Source organism: Sycon ciliatum, chromosome 1 (genome assembly GCF_964019385.1).
Source record: "Sycon ciliatum chromosome 1, ocSycCili1.1, whole genome shotgun sequence".
Lineage (NCBI taxonomy): Eukaryota > Metazoa > Porifera > Calcarea > Leucosolenida > Sycettidae > Sycon > Sycon ciliatum.
In genome coordinates, this window is record NC_088643.1 from 3,385,515 (window position 1) to 3,402,120 (window position 16,606).

The 16,606-nt window shown below is 47.0% G+C and overlaps 2 protein-coding genes across 2 annotated transcripts; one reads left to right on the forward strand and one right to left on the reverse strand.

Annotated features, from left to right (window-relative positions):
* Nucleotides 1–325: 325 nt before the first annotated feature.
* Nucleotides 326–16,265, reverse strand: LOC135810153 (parkin coregulated gene protein homolog). The gene is made up of 5 exons (XM_065323623.1): nucleotides 15,834–16,265; nucleotides 12,066–12,203; nucleotides 3,758–3,932; nucleotides 1,947–2,096; nucleotides 326–1,281 (listed from the first exon to the last, which is right to left on the reverse strand). The coding sequence occupies exons 1-5, from the start codon at nucleotides 15,966–15,968 to the stop codon at nucleotides 1,121–1,123; spliced, it is 759 nt and encodes a 252-aa protein (XP_065179695.1). The 5' UTR covers nucleotides 15,969–16,265; the 3' UTR covers nucleotides 326–1,120.
* On the forward strand, nucleotides 6,022–9,129 carry LOC135810162 (uncharacterized). The gene is made up of 3 exons (XM_065323635.1): nucleotides 6,022–6,425; nucleotides 7,143–7,231; nucleotides 8,152–9,129. Exons 1-3 carry the CDS (start codon nucleotides 6,272–6,274, stop codon nucleotides 8,263–8,265), a joined length of 357 nt encoding a protein of 118 aa, XP_065179707.1. The 5' UTR covers nucleotides 6,022–6,271; the 3' UTR covers nucleotides 8,266–9,129.
* Nucleotides 16,266–16,606: the final 341 nt, after the last annotated feature.

Consider the following 16,606-nt stretch of genomic DNA (forward strand, 5'->3'; position numbering starts at 1 on the left):
TACAGTGCACCATTGAGATCGAGACAGAGCAGCAATGCAAATCCGATCACCGACTGAGTGCACGGTTCCGGCATTGGCCTGGCAGATAGATACAGAGACTGAATCCGGCAGCCCGGCCCTGGTGGCTGAGTTCAGCTGGAGCTAGGGCTCAATAATGCGCCAACTTGAATCACGGTTGGGCCGCGGCCCAGTCAGCCGGGTCATGCCAAGTGAACTTGGCAGATTTGGGGTGTGAAATAGCAGGCTGTTATCATGTCTGGACTAGCACACACAATCGCACCAGACCGGCAGTCAAAACCGCGATCAACACGAGACAACTACAAAATAATTCTCAATAATCTGTTCTTATCATCATGTTATCGCGATGTCATACCATTACACACCATCAACAGTCCAGAATGGCAAAACCGCACGAGGCCTTCTACACACACAAACACTAAAAAGAGAAGTACCGGTATCACTAGCTGCTAACTTAGAGCTTCTCCGGCACATGGCAGCATTAAACCAGTTTCTTTAAAAAGCATATCTGCTAGACCGTGAGGCATGGTGTTGACTCAGAATACATTCACACCACCAGCTGAGCATCGCGGCAAGACTGGATCTAGACCATATCCGAAGCAACTTTTAAAACAAAAGAAAGAACTCAGGGGACGGGACGAACCAAAACTCTTTGGAGAAGTGGCACTAAAATCTAAATCCAGCAAACAAGAAAGCGAAGTTTGAATCACAATTTACATCAGTGTTCTGGTTACAGTAAACGTTACAATTGCTTCCGTGGACCAAGAGGAGCAGTTCCATTTCCAGCCGGCATGAGGGGAATTCTAAACTGATGCGTGCAAGGAAGAGTCAAGCAAACATGGATCGGATAGCATGATGCACAGCTGATCAATACAGAATCGGCCAGCCGTCTAAACTCCCCGGTGTGATGACCGGCGCACATCTCTGCATATAAATATCTCAGACAGGCATTCTGAGCTACATGCCTCTCAATATGACAGGTGGGATACTGTAGCAGCGACGGCGTGTAATCCAATAAGACGGTAGCGACCAGCACCGTCGGCTGCATTTCACGGAGAGAATTGACAGTGCCATTGTCACACGCAGCTTACAGTCTCGCCCATCAGTTGAGGACGCACGACTCGTACGTGGGAATCATATACTTGATGTTAATGAAAGCGTCAGGACCGCCGTGCTGTTCAAACAGTCCCAGTGTTTCCTGGATGAGATCACCGATGTTGATGCGCTTCTGCTGGCTGTAGTCAATCTTGTCACCACTGTTCACTGTGCAACAAACGCACACAAACACACAGGCACATACGAATGCATGCGCACGCACACACGTGCACGTGCACACATACACACACACACACACACACACACACACACACACACACACACACACACACAGGGGTGATAAACAAAACAGTCATTCCTAATGGGCCAGGTCAGGTGGTATCTCGGATTTATTCTTACCGCTCGCAGCCCTGATCTCGACATGCCAAACGAAAAACGAAAAACGAGTCCTTTCCTAGTTCCATACAACAGCAATATGTGCATGCACCAAAGAACTAGGTAATTCCGTCAACCTCCACACAAAACCTTGCTTCGCTACAGTGGGCGATACCAGTCGTGTAGCGGCTAGATAGGCAAGAACCACTCCGAAGGCAGTCCAGGGTGCACACTTGTAGCAAGTCACCCGGGCCCCCATGTTGTTCAATCAGCCCTAGTGTTGAACATATCCACACATAATTACAGTACTGTCGGTCGCCGAAGAACTGGGGGGGGGGGGGGGTCAGTCTCTTAGCCTAGACCGTTCTTATTATCATGTACTACAGTCTATGCACAGTTGAGTCACCGTGTACACCAGTACATTGATATGCTGTGCTTGGTGCAATTCTAGGCTGGCCGTTCTTCGGCGCCCGAAAGTACTGTCTTGAATCGCTTACGGTTCTTGTTCTTGAAGATGTTGAGGATGGGAAGGATCTGTCGATAGTAGGGAACAAGCGCTTCACCAATCATCTCAGCGGACGTCACCAGGCGCTGGAGGATCTTCAACGTTGTGCACACCACTTCTGGGTGTCTAGTGTTGAGTGCCGCTGCAGGCAAAGGAATCCAGTGCATTTTGGCAAAATCAGACACGTGTATATGTAGTGTGCTGTCGTGGACATTGAAATCCAATAGGATGACCGGGCCAGCATACTTACTGCTTTTGGCGCGTACATGCACGGTAGTTCACGTTCTGAAGTACACACTGAGAGTCCGTAAAAAATGGTCTGATAGTGTCCGTGGCTGCAAGGCCAGCGCCCCATGGCCGCTTGACTTCTCAATGGATTTCAATGTCCGCCGCAATGTCCACTACAGTACATGACAACATGCTCAAAGCTGGGGAGTGCTTCGGAAAGTCCCCACTACATGCACAATGTCATGCATTTGCTTGTTTAGGGTAGCTCATAAGAAGGCCACATGGCGTGGCTGTGCTCTCATCGGTACGGCTGTTTTTTTTCGCGAAATTTGGACATTTAACAAGATGGCAGCCAAAAGTCTCGATTGGGCTGGATCGGCAAGGAAATTTGAATTTTCAAATTCTCAGCACCCGATTTCGCTGTGGTTTTCGCTCGATTTAGAAAGCTACCAGGCCAGGTTTACCCGGAAAACAGGTATTCCGTGTTCCTCTTGAAACTAGCTTTCCGCTGGTACCTCACATGGCCAACTTCCTCGCAGGAACAGTTTGTTCCGCGTTGCACAAGTCAAGCCTTCTTTCTCGCTCGTTCCTTGATTCATCGTTGACATGCCTGCCTCAAGAAGCCCTTTCAGAAGTTTTCCCAGTCTAGCTTTCAGTTTTCCCAGGTAGAGGACTATCTTCTGGCTATCTTCACCAAGTTTTATCACGGGCCGTGCACAAACTTCAGATTCCGTGCGTGCGATGCTGAGCTACCTTTTCATGCGATTTAGGAGACAGATGGCATGGCGCTGGAGTCGCTGTCGAGTCCAGGAGGCCGAGGCCTGGTGGAAACTGCCCAGTAGACATGTGGAGTACTGCTGAAAAAGGCAGCAAGCACGCAGATAGCCCCGAAATTGTGATGTAGATCCAATTGTGCGTTTGTTCGAGTGCATATCGGCAAATTTGAAAGTTGCACCCATGATCCCGACGAGGAGAAGCTGAAAATCAGTGCGTGCGTCAATATCCAGACTACCAGGGATAGCTTGGAGAGGTTCGAAAAGGTCAGGATGCTGGTTGACCATGGCAGGAGTTCATTTTACCTTCCTTCTCTCTCAAATTGTCTGGATATTGAGTATCTCGCTCGAACGCTTTCAAATAATAAATCCTGGTTTGACTTGCGAAATCGTGGAACCACACGGAGAGTGACATGAGTTTCATCCCAAAACGCAAACTCCCATCGTATTCATGAGGTTTGTACCGCGTTACGTAAATCGCACTAAACGACGCCATATTGTTAAATGTCCGTGCGCGAACAGCCGTGTCGGACCAAATAATAATATCATAGGGTATTCACTATTCACGTCCATGTCACATGACCAGCTCACCCCTTGTCACATGACCTGCTCACCTATGGCTATGTCACATGACCCGTTCATCCCCTATCACATGACCCGCTCCCCCTTTTGCACGGTCTCGCTCACCCGTCACATGACCTGCTCACCCCTGTCACATGACCAGCTCACTCCCATCACATGACCCTGTTCATCTCTACCACATGACCCTGCTTACCTATTATGTCACATGACCTGCGCTTACCTTTGATTGGGATGATGATCTGCGGTATTACTGGTAAGATCTGGTCCTGTGTGCCGTGTTCGAGCATGTCATGGACACCCTGCCTTGCGAAGAACTCGTACGGATGTTCCGTTTCTCGCAGGCCGTCGAAGAACAGCGGCAGATAGTGATGGTAGTCTAGCTGGTTGACAGACACCTGCAGGACAGGACCAACACAGGCAGAATGCTGGGTTTCAGTGGCATGTCATAAACAACTATCAGATTTGTATTTGTACTTATTCAACATTTCCTGGCTCGTCAAACGACTGCCAATGACAAGTGAATGTGAAATGAAGGGTGATAATCATAGTGATACTGAGCCAATTCAGATTACACCAGTGACGAAGGTGGTGTGGTAGGGGTCAAAGGGTAATGCCGGCATTATATCAGTGAGCATTATAAAAGTAAAAAAAGTAAATTATCGTGTCCGTTCCCGAAGGGAACTCACGACGGCCGCTAACACCCGGTAAACCCTAGCGGCAGATGCAGAACCTAACGGTGGGGTGAGTGGATAAGTCTCACAACCACTGGCACAAGTGCCGAGACACCCCATTCTGAGCTGCATCCATGCATTATAGAAGATTTTAAATTTCGAGGCACTATAGTATAGGGGCATTATATGCTTCTTTTTAGGGCATTGCAAAAGCATTATGTAAAGCATTTTAAAAAATAGTGAAAAGCCGAATTTTTTCCTGGTGATTTAAAATAATGATTATCATTCCGATTCAGCGTACATGTATCTTTTGAATGGCATGTTCCACAATCATGTTTGATGTGTCTTACTACCTATCCCCGAGCATTATGTGAGCATTACATGCTTCTTTTTATAGCATTACAAAAGCATTATGTAAAGCATTAAAAATAGTGAAAAGCCGAGCATTTCCCGCTGACCCCTACTGTCTGATGCCGAAGAACTGGGGGGGGGGGGGGGGGGGGGGCTCAGAATTGTACCCGAGAAATTTTTATCATTTTCATGTAGGACTGACTATAGTTGAGCGCTCGATGTCTTCATTCATTCGCAGCTTGCACATAAAGTTTGCGCTATTGTTCACCATTCATGCTCATTGCATGCTGGTTGCTCGCTCGCTTCGTTCCTCGCGCAGTGCTATAGCGCGCCGCATGATGCGGCCTTGCATTGATCGCTGCGCAGGCTGTCACGTTGCGTGTGTTGTGCTTGCAACTTGGCCCTGAAGCGAAGCTTGGTTCTTTCCGTGGTGAGGGTGAGGAACGGGCATCTGGAGTCCCGGTGTACAGGTTATGCGAAAGAATGGAGAGTCGACGGGATTCCGGAGCCACTTATGGGCTCTATGTGAGTATGTGCATGTATACAAAGTGAGTGGCTAGTGAATCGTTAGTGTATCGCTAGCACACGTCGTGCTGCGATTCCTGCGACTTTGCCAAAGACTAAGTATATCTCAACTGATGGCGTAAGCCGCATAACCTCTATACATGTACCGTACTTGCAGAAAGAACCAACAGGGCTGGAAACTGAAATCCGACCCCCTGAGCGGTGCGCTCACATTGTAACACTACGAAATAGAGGCCGCTAGAAAGTGAACGCACCGCCCAGGGGGTCGGATTTCAGTTGCCAGCACTGTACAAGTCCAAGGCTGCATGTCAGGAGCAGAAGAAAAACCTGAGAACATGTCTGGCCTGGCCCCTCCCCGAGTCATCGACTCATCGGTCATGAGTCATTAGATATCCATTAGCAAGCGTTGTGCTTGTGGCAGGTGACTATGCTCTTGAGTCTTGTCTTTCCCGTGAATAACAATGACAACAGCTCTGCCTCAGTCGCGTCGTGTGTAAGGTCACCATGGTCACTGGTGTGCGTTTACCAGGCCGGCAGGGAGTCGTAAAATACCAATGGTATTTACGACTCCCTGGCGTTTACCATGGTTTACTAGTAGCTGATCATGGAACACCGCGTACCGGCCCTGTAAACGCCTCCGCGACTAAATTATAAGCAGCACCGACTTGATCGATTCGACGAAGAAGAACCATTTTCCAACCGCGATGTTGTCGTTCCGTCCTTGACTCTTCTTCTGAACAGTCTTCATTCATTTCCCGTCGCGTCGTTCAGGAACATCATTCATCTATGATCTAGCCGCACACGCCATGCGCTAGATCAATGATGATTGTCAGATTGATGTCAATGATGATGCACAAAACTGAAAAGTACGTTTTTTTTGTACGTGCAAATGCAAAAACAAAAAAATAAATCAGGGCACGCGCACATGAAAAATTTTCTTCGCTGTTTCGATATCGTTTGATTTTTGCTTGTTGATGAACGAGCTCTATTTTTAGTAAGAAGTTGTGTTTGCCACCGTCTAGAGACAGTCCCTTCAGATCAAGTTAACCTGGTTTTCCGTCGAGCGGATTATAATCGTTTCTCTGTAGCTCAAAACCGTAGACGTGTTCCGTCGCAGCGTGTTCTAGAGAATCTAGTGCTAGAATTCTATCTTCTTCTGGATTGGCTGTATTCAAATTGCTGTCAGCATGTCGAACGAACTTGTGCGACAAGCGTTGGAATTGGACGATAGGCTGTCGGCGCCGTCTAAAGGCAAGAAGAAGATTGCTCAGTCCAAGACAGCAAAAAGAAGAGAGCGAAGAATACGAGCCAGGTCGCTTACAGCAGCCCAGAAAGATCAAGGTAATGCCCACCAAAGGAGGACACTACAATGTATATCTCGAGAGAGCTTCTTTGAGGAATCAGTATCTCCTCAATACGATCCAGTTAGTACACGACGTAACTACAGACTACATTATAATACACGCGCGTGACGATAGCTTCCGAATCGTTTTCGTGGGCAAATCCGCTGCGTTGTATGAACAAGTACCGTACTGTTTTATGATGACCAGAGTAGCAGAGATGCTGAAGCCCTAGTGTTCACAATGCGGCACGAGGTTGTCCTGTGTTTGGAGTCCTCATGTGTGTGTAGCCAGACCCAGTCCTGTTTTGTCCAACTCACTATCAATAGTGACAATACGTTCGGATACGCAGTGTCCATTGATTCAGTTCTTTCAATCTAATGTTTTTTTGTTTTGTTTTTTTTTGTTAAAAAAAAAAATCTAATGTTTATGGTGAAATTATTTTATTCATTCAACGTTTCGGTCTATGACCATCATCACATCAGAAACGAAAGAACTTTGAGTAAAGTTTAGAAAGCAGTGCGATTTGCAATTTCAGATGTGGCTGTTAGCCCACAACATGGATATAATGAAGCTGCAAGAAGCGTCCAAACTCATCTTGGCTAATATGGTGACTCCCTTGATTCAGCCTCTCGAGAATCCGTAAATACAAAATATTATACACCAGTGAAAATCTGGAGGTGACCTGTTGCACTGATGTTGTGTTCTACTTGTACAGGTCGTCAAGAAACCGTGGAGCGAAATGTCCAGGCACTGCTGAAAAATAGAAAGAAGGCGATTACGACGAAGAGGAAGCTGATTGAGAAGGTATGGTGTGCTGTGTGGCCTCTAGTTAGGGATCTCAGCGCGTGCGGTGCGCAGGGTGTTTGCGCATGCATTGCGTCATCGAGTTTTGAGTGCAGCTCGCGGACACAGCAGAAAATGGCGACGGTCGATTTTCGACACTAGCTGAAGCGGTGGACACTAGCGGAATCGTCATCTTCATCGTCGTTCGAACATACTTTGTGATTCCCGCCGAAGGATAGCGTGGCCAAGGCGATATCGCCCCGGTCGATTTTCCTATAATTTGCCATGCGGCAAGAACCCACTTCAGAGAGGATTCAGTCAAAAATTCAGACGTTTTCTCCGGTTAGATTGTCCTAACTTCGATTTTCAGTGCGTCAGCCATCGCGAACATCGCCGCCATTATCACTCAGAGAGAAGACATCGCGCGCAGTAGAAGAGGTGTTCACGCTGCGTCCAAGAGTGAAATATTGTGCTCTTTGACCCTTCATCGTTCCTCTGAGAGAGTGTCTGGAAAATAGGTAGCTTGGAGATGGTCGTAGAACGTGCTTTCCTGGACGCAACATTCAGCCATTTCTACTGTCTTCTTCAACTTGATTTATTTCGAGAAAAAATGTTCTTTTCCACGGTTTCTGCACTGGACGCGTTTGGGATCGAAAATCTCACCTGCGCAGACTGGCTGCGCAGTTCACGCGCTGAGATCCCTACTCTAGTTATGTGCATACTTACAAGTAGATCACTGCAGAATGTGCAGATACATTTAGATCACTGAGCTGCTACATTTAAAGATGACAGTCTCCAGTCTGTCAGCTTCGTGCTTTCAGTTCAGATTATGTGTGTATGTGTGTGCACGTGTGTGTGTATGTACATGTGTGTGTGTGTTTGTGCACGTGTGTGTGCACGTGCCCGTGTGATGTTCCTGTCCTTTGAAAAACACGGCACAGGTGGCCAACCAGCAAGTTCCCAAATGGCAGCTTCCCGCCAAGAAGAAGAAGAAGGTGAAGAAGGAGGACAAGATTCCGGACTCGGCGTACGACATCTCGGACGTGCTCCTTTGAAGTCTGACGTAGTAGCCATTGCCCACGGAACATTAGAGAGTGCTGCTGGCAGCCACGTTGCTGTTTATACAGAGTACTGAGTGATCAATTCTTGGACGTGAGAACTGTGTGCTGGGGCACTTGGATCCCCAGCCCGCATGCCCAGGTGCTGTTGTATTCTGATCAAACAAATCCAATCACTTGAGCCGCCATTGAGAGTTGGCGGAGAGCATTTAACTGGATGGTTCTATAGAGACATGGACAGCAACGTAAGACTGCCTTAGAGTGCAGGTCTCTGTGTTGACTAAAGTACGCCTCCCCTGCGCCTGCTGGAACTGGTTGCCACGTCGGAGTGTGCTTACAACGACAAGTATCGTGAGACAACCGTGCCAGACTCTGCTTCAAGCGTTATGAAAGCGCAGAGTGATACTGGTCGCGCTGAACCTCGATCATATTGGCCTGCACTCTGAACTCTCAAAAGAGCTCTTTACCTCAAACATCTCTGCACATCACCGTGCTGAAGTACATCGTGGTCCCCCGGACTCCTGCGTCTATGGCAGATCATTGCCAGAACCCCCTTTTTTCTTTTCTTTTATGCCCTTTCTCAATGTTCTAGTACCCGTTAACGGTCTTAGTGGCAACTGTCGCCCTTTTGTTTTAGTTTCCCCGCCACCCATGCCATTGGCGCCCTTTCGATCATGAGGCCTTCAAGTTCAGCAAGCTATTCTCTGTACATGTGGTGTGCTAGCTGTGATCAAGATCCATCGTATACGTATCAGCTGACCATCACAAACGTTCTTTGCGGCATATTGATATTTATACCATCACACTCTGGTGTTCAGATGCCAGTCGTGTTGGCATGGCGATGTGTCTTGAATCACTGAATCAGACCATGTGTGGTGGTAAGTAGATTGGTGCTGTGACCTAAGTCCACCGACAACACAATAGTCACATAGCTATGGTACAACCAAGTCTCTCTCCGCTGCTACTCCCAAGTGTCGCATGAAAATTTGTCCGATCAGTACAGGATTTCGCTTGGTACAGGGTTTGGCAAACACAGTTTTTTTTTACTGTACGTGCACTATGTGTCATAAGGGAGGTTTCGCTCTACGGAATTACGTACGAAAATAACGTAGGAACTGCACGTAATTTTCATACGTAAAGATCAGCGCTGTTGGGTTTCGCTCTACGTGATTTCTCCACGGCTGCTAAACATGCCTTGTTACTTTGGAGACGCGTTGGCTGCATGCGCCCACCGCATCCACCACGAACCGAAACCGCGTTTTCCATAGTATTTTGCACGTGGTGTACGGTGTGTGTACCTTGTGTTTCGTGCGGCTTGAACTTTGCCATGGATAAATCTGGAAAATGCGAAAAAATATTTCAAAAAGTCCTACGGAGGCCCCAACGTAGGAAACAGCTTTCCTACGGAAATCCGTAGAGAGATTTACGTTATTACGTAGAGCGAACCCTCCCTATTATTGGTTTGTGGGCAGCCTCCATCACAGTCTGTTCGTTTGAAGCTGGCCGGCTTCATTGCCGCATTTGCGAGAACGTACTCACGTCCATCACTTTCGAGAAACTACCATACGGAAAATCGGAGCATTATTCTACAAAATGCTAAGAATCCTACCAAATACCAATGCTTGGTTTTAGGTGCATAGCGTGCACCACGTCCAAATTTCACTGCTTAGCACTGTACCACTCCAGGAAGAGGGTAGTCTAGCTCTTCCTAGCTATATGACGAGCCCCATAACAGGATGAGTCCCTGTAGTGGGTCTGTTCCCTATAGCATGCTAATCATGCTTATCTTTGTGTAGCAGTTTTCAAACCTCTTCTGTGACGTCATACCTACTGAAGTACGATCCCACAGAACAATGTCAGATAATTCGAAACATAGAACCGGGCACATATGACTAAGAAGACGTTCCACAAAGTCTGCTTACGTAGAAAACTTGTGTAGATTCATGCTGGAGATTCGAGGTTAGCAAGACATGATTCAAAGTTCACCGGTGTGCATGTACATGCATGAGTGGGCTCTACTGGTCAGTGCACGAAACCGTTGTCTTTACATATAGCAATCCTTAAATGAAAATCAATCAATCAATCGATAGTGCATAGCGCAACTCTGTGTGACAATGCAAGCACTTCGACATAATGATGTGCTGTGGCTACATGTGTGGTAGACCCCCCACTGCCGAAACTACCCATGATCCCTTTTGTGTGCACGAGTACAGGATAAAATCTGGCTTTAGAGAGGCATGCCAGCTTCTGCAGAACACCACCGAACGATCCAATCGAGCAATTGTCAAACTGTGAAACTATCCCAGTGGATTGGGGGGGGGGGGGGGGGCTACATGTGTATACCGTATTATCTCTAATAATAAGCACAGTCTCCAATAATAGAACACCTTGGGGCGGCATTCAAAAAATAAAGTGCTCAGTCTCCATTATGGTCTTGCAGACGGAACTGTTATCATGGCATGGACTTACCCTCCACCAGCCGCTAGATGTTGACGCAGTCCGCACAATGGCAGCAGACCGACAGGCATGGCGTGGAGCTCGCCCCACCTAACAGGACTGACCAGACATGTTGTATGCATATTCTATTTTATTTTATACTTTGGATGAAGTTTTCCATTAGTCATATTTGTGTTGTTGCTAACGGCTTTTGTTGACGTCACTTCTGTCATTTCATTGTATCGTATTACTCTTCAGACATCAATCATGAATGGCATAAGCGAAAGTGGCACCCCCGCCACCTACGCGGACATGCTTTTAATAATAATAATAATAGTCTCCATTATAAGCACACTGTGTAAATTCATTATCTGTACCGGCGAAAAACCCCTGAAATGTGTGTGTCTGACATGAATTTGGCATGGCAACAAGCCTCTGAAATGAGGTTGAAATAATAATGGAACAGTCTCCAATAAAGGAACGTCTCCCATAATAGCACGGGGCGGAGGTACATTGAAAAAATAAAGGACCGTGCTTATATTAGAGATAATACGGTAATTTTGCAAGACCTGACATGTAGCTATGAGCCATACGGTATATTATACTTCCAAGTACTATCGTGGACATGGAAATCCAGTCGAGTGACCGGGGCCGGCACCCTCAGCGAGTACAGAACAGTGCACAATCATGTTGATCCGATGCGACCAGCGCGCAATGTCATGCATGTACTGCTTGCCCGCGGCTGCATGGCCAGCGCCCTGGGGCCGCTAGACGTGCGACCGGATTTCCATGTCCACAACAGTACATGATTGTATTGATGAGGATGCATGTGTGTCTGCTTGGTCTGTCGCAGCTATGACTGGGGCACAGCCGAGGAGACAGCACCGTCGTCTCCACCGTCAATGTCACCGAGCACACATACTGCAGTACACAAGTGCGGCTCGGCACGGGCGGCGAACACGCACGTGGGTTATTTATTTTCCCACTCGCAAGCAGTAGCGCTAGACACCCTTGCATGTGCACGTATGCGAACCGACGTCATGCTGTTGCCTTCGACTTCACACGTTGCACTCTGGCGGTCGGATCCACTGCCTCTTGATAAGGGCCGGTTACGGCCAAGTTGTAACGCGTGAGCGCTTACGCACTGATATGATCCTGCATGAGTTATACAGGTATTAGTATCTAGCTCACTATTTCTAAATACGACAAGCTAACTCATACATTGCTGTCGTTCACATAACCTCTGTAGCAATCACAGCAATAGCGACGCTACACACAAGCCCAAGGGGTTGCTTGACTACAGCAATAGAGACGCCACACACAAGCCCAAGGGGTTGCAGGGCACACGTAGTAGTACTAACCTTCCATGCTATTTTGCTTCCTTTCGTGTCGTGCTCCAGAGCTATGGGGAAGTCACCGCGCTCGTAGAACTTGCGAAAACCCGTCGGTCCCTCAAGAGGTCGGACTCTGGTTGCTCCACACTCAGGCGGTCCCTCGACCTGCAAAGAACAGCCGATCGAGAAGTATACACTATAATCAAGAGAACAATTTTTATACAGTCAACTTCGCTAATAGAGAGGTTCCGGGGTACGATTTTCCGTGCCAAAATCCGTGTGGGCGCTACGGATTTTTTCCAGGCGTGCTCCATACAATTTTTCGGCACGGAGAATCCGTGTGGACTGGCTTTCACACGAACCATGTTTCGTATGGAGATTTTGCGTCATCGGGTGCAGAAAGATTTTTCGCGTACAAATTTGGTACGAGAAACATGGATTTTCCGCGGGAAGTTTTGATTTCGGTACAAATTTTCAAAATACAAAGGCATAGCGCGGGAATGTGACGTGTTTGCGATCGTAACCTAGGCAATGACGGCAAACACAATAAAATCCGTACTCCGGAACATTTCACTGCTCGAAAACGACGTATAAAAAATCCGTAGCGCCTCTACGGATTTTGGCACGAAAAATCGTACTCCGGAACCTCCCTAATAACGACTTCGGATATAACGACAATTCGCAAATAACGACAGAATTTCCATGCCCAGAGCAAAGTCCCATCTGACTGTATACATTTAACTTCGGATATAACGACTATCTGAATAACGACATGATTTTAGTGCCCCGAGGTCATATTCACTGCTTGAATAACGACTTTCTGGCTTTTTGACAGCTATTTCAAGCACCTGTCATGCAGAAGTACCAGAACCCGTGGCGATGGATAAGGCACACATACAAGAAGATACAGCAAGGAGGGGGGGGGGGGGGGGAGGGGTGCTTTTTCTTTTTTCTTTTCTTCAAAATAATTGGAATGATCAGCACACCTATTGTACATGTACATGTAGTTGTACATGATTGCACAGTAATCTTCATACATGTACATGTACATGAACATGTCCCTGTAGATGGCTCCAAAAGGTTAATTTTTCAATTTATTTCCCTTGGATATTGACTTTATTGTTCCTTTCAATTGCAATACGAAAATAAAGTACAAATTGACGTAGAGCATGAAAAGAGCTTCATTTCGATATGCATGTCATACTATACAAAATATGGGTTCACATACGCTGGCGTACCCCAAGGTTCCCATCTCGGCCCGCTTCTTTTTAACCTGTGCATCAACTCCTTTCCTGATGCCCCTGCTTCTAGTACCCTATCCCTTTTTGCTGATGACTCTAATTTAATTCTTGTTTCTCCAGCAAACACCTCACTTCCTATCCATCATGCATTGCTCCAGACTGGCATTGATAAGTGTTGTCAATGGTCATCAGCTACTGCCATGACGTTTAACACCAGTAAATGCGTCCACCTACCCTTTCAAAAATATGCATTAGCCCCCGGCCCGTCATCCCCCTTGACAATGAACGGTGTGCCTATTCAGAAAGGTGATAGCCACTGTCATCTCGGCGTGACTATCACTCCTTCACTAAATTTTTCTGACCATATAAAATCTATCACCCATAAGTTTCGCAGTCGTGTTTTTCTGTTGCGCCATATGGCCCATTTCCTTTCTGCTTCAACCGTGAATTTGCTCTACAAGTGTTACGTACGACCACTGTTAGAATACGCAGTCCCTGTCTGGTCATTCGCCGTATCCCATTCAGATTCGCTTACGTTAGACCGACTGCAAGCCATTGCTGCTCGTTTATATCTGCTTTGTAAGACCCGGCACCCTCCTGAGTGGGAAACCCCGAAGCAGATTCTTAATCGTACTTGTGACTGGTCATCCCTGAAGTGGCGTCGTCAGATTCTGTCCTTGCTGTATTTTCATCATGTCTTCTACCAGTTTCCGTCATTGCTAATTCGTTTCAAATTCAATGTATCCCTTAGTTGTCGTCACCCGTCCTCTATAGTTTTACCTCGTTCTGGCGCCCATTTCCTTAAATCCCCTCTCTTCAGTTTATCTGTGGAATGGAACAAACTTCCAGAACACATCCGCTGCGTTCAGTCCTCTGTCAGTTTTCGCATTGCTCTAAAGACTCATTACTCACAGCATAGATATTCTCTGACTGGAATTCAGAACTTTTCCGTTTGGGAATTTTTTTTCCTTGAAATTAATCCTTGTTGGTTTATTTCATCTAAATGTCCCGCTATTATCTGCAGAGGTGATTTCTTCCCTCGTCGATTTCTTTCCTGCTTTTATACCTCGATATTTAGGTACTTGTTTCCCTTCTTCCCATGCTTCATCTTCCACTCTCCTCTCCCCCATTTCCCCATTTTTCTTGCGATATTTATGTGGGAGACTTCCGTGATAAGCATCCATTTGCTTTTGGAGAATCCTTTTAAATAAATACAATACAATACAATACAATACAATACATTCAAATGGGACTTCGGATATAAGGACACTTTTCTGATGCCCCGCCGAATGTCGTTATTCGCAAAGTTGACTGTATATAGAAGCTTCTGAGATCGAGGTAGCGACATGCAGTGACATCATCATACATGCTTTTATGGAGTGGCAAACCTGTGAATGACATCATCACATAATGCGCATATCCATTGTCTGGAGTGGCAAACCCATGCTTGTGATGTCACAGTTGTGACTTGTGCGGCAAAGAGATTGTGCGTTGAGTGTGTGAGTTGAGGCACCCCAGTCTTTCCACTCCATGAAACGTATCTGAAATGATTATGTAATTGCATAACGCTTGTACGCAGACAAGCAGAAACAAATGAAACCAACAAGTAGTCAAACGACTACATGGACAGTTACGGCCAAAGAAATCCGACCCCGGCGGCACGTGCCGAAAGTAGTGGCAAGGCTCAGATCTGTTTTTGATCTGTTGTTGGAACGTGCACGATGTACAGTGTAAGAAAACTGGAAACGCGGCACTACATTCGACTCCATGTGATTAGCTATCACGGCACTAGCAATCAGACCACTACTCCGGCACACTATGCGCATGCGTGAAACGTATGATAATTATACCTTTCTGAATCAACTGGTTAACAGCACCAATACTTGTAATTTCGGAGAGTGCCTCAATCTGATGTTCTCCTCTGGTGCACGCGGTCGTCTTCCACTGAGTTCTCTGTGTAGCTATCATACTCTTAGTTATGTACAGGTATTTGAACTGTCCACCTCTCCACACTGCGCTCTTGGCCCACACTGTCATTCATAACACCATACCAGTACTGCATATAGCGAGGAAGTTCATTCTTGGATAGATGCTCTATATCCTCCAGACAGCTGTTGTTTCGCTCATGGAGCATGTTGTTGTGAATTTGGGCCAAGGGAGCAGTGTGGAGATGTGGACAGTCAGTTCAAATTATTTTCAAATGGCCGAGTCCGCCGCTACCATTCTGAGTTATCTACAAGTATCTCAAGCTTACTACACAAATGCGACTTTCCACTGACTAAAGAACTTGAACTTACATTTTCATTTCACCTTATTCGACTACTGGTCCAGACCTCCAACCGTGCACCCAAGCCCCCAGCAAAATAGTCCTGCTTTTGAGTTTGGGCCAGTATTATTTGCATGGCAGACAATCGTCTTTGCATGCTTTGTGCATGAGTGCCAGTCCTTGCACTGTATGCATAGTATCATAGAGATACTGGACAGCTTGCGCCAACACATTGTACACACACACACACACAGACACAGACACTCTCTCTCCCTCTCTTGTACTCACGACAGTGTTTTTCATGGTGGATTTGATGCTGAAACCCTCGGCCGAGCGCGCCTCCATCTTCGTTTTTATCGCCACACCACCCGAGACGGATAGGCTGCTTGGTGCCGCTGGCTTCCTCACGTCCATCTGCGCCATTCTTCCTCAGTCTCAGCAGCACACGTCGCTACTCCTACCAGGGATGAGTACGAGCTGCTTCTCTTGTGCAGACAATTCTGCAGTGATAGTGTAGCGGGCCGCGGTGGTTTATTGTCCCAGCTGGCACTGTGGCAGTCGCTACTCGCCTTGCTCGTGCACACGGCTGTGGACCTATCGCTATGCTCAGCTCTGCTGCTTGCCTGGGAATTCCTAACCCCAAATTTCTTTTCAAGACCAAGAGTAATCTGGTGTTAGTTTGTAGATACACTCCGCAAAGCCAAAACTAACTTCTGTGATCTGCTCTATTTTCACCGCTTGCGCTGTCTAGTCTGCATCAGTGCATGTTCAGTCAGCCTGCCTGCATAGCTGCAGTTCACTGTTCAGGCCAACGGAAGCGGCGATTTCGACACGAGACAGAAGCGTCCGACTCGCCCGACTCATGCTCATCGCGTTGGAAGCGTCACCACCTGCAGGTGAAGCTTCGTTTGAAGACGCGGCGTGGTTGTGCGTTGCCATGCCAGGTCATCTCCAACGCCAACGGCATTCCCATGACGTCAGTGCCAATTTTTTGTGAAGCTGGCCTTTTTGGTTCGGTCAGCTGATATTTTTGTGTCTGACTCATTTTTTTCAAACGCCGA

Coding starts and splice junctions, on each gene's coding strand:
- LOC135810162 (XM_065323635.1), top strand. CDS start 6,272: ATGTCGAACGAACTTGTGCGACAAGCGTTGGAATTGGACGATAGGCTG. Junction 6,426..7,142: donor AGCAGCCCAGAAAGATCAAG/GTAATGCCCACC, acceptor CTACTTGTACAG/GTCGTCAAGAAACCGTGGAG. Junction 7,232..8,151: donor AGAGGAAGCTGATTGAGAAG/GTATGGTGTGCT, acceptor AACACGGCACAG/GTGGCCAACCAGCAAGTTCC.
- LOC135810153 (XM_065323623.1), bottom strand. CDS start 15,968: ATGGCGCAGATGGACGTGAGGAAGCCAGCGGCACCAAGCAGCCTATCC. Junction 12,204..15,833: donor CCACCATGAAAAACACTGTC/GTGAGTACAAGA, acceptor TGTTCTTTGCAG/GTCGAGGGACCGCCTGAGTG. Junction 2,097..3,757: donor GATCATCATCCCAATCAAAG/GTAAGCGCAGGT, acceptor CTTTGCCTGCAG/CGGCACTCAACACTAGACAC.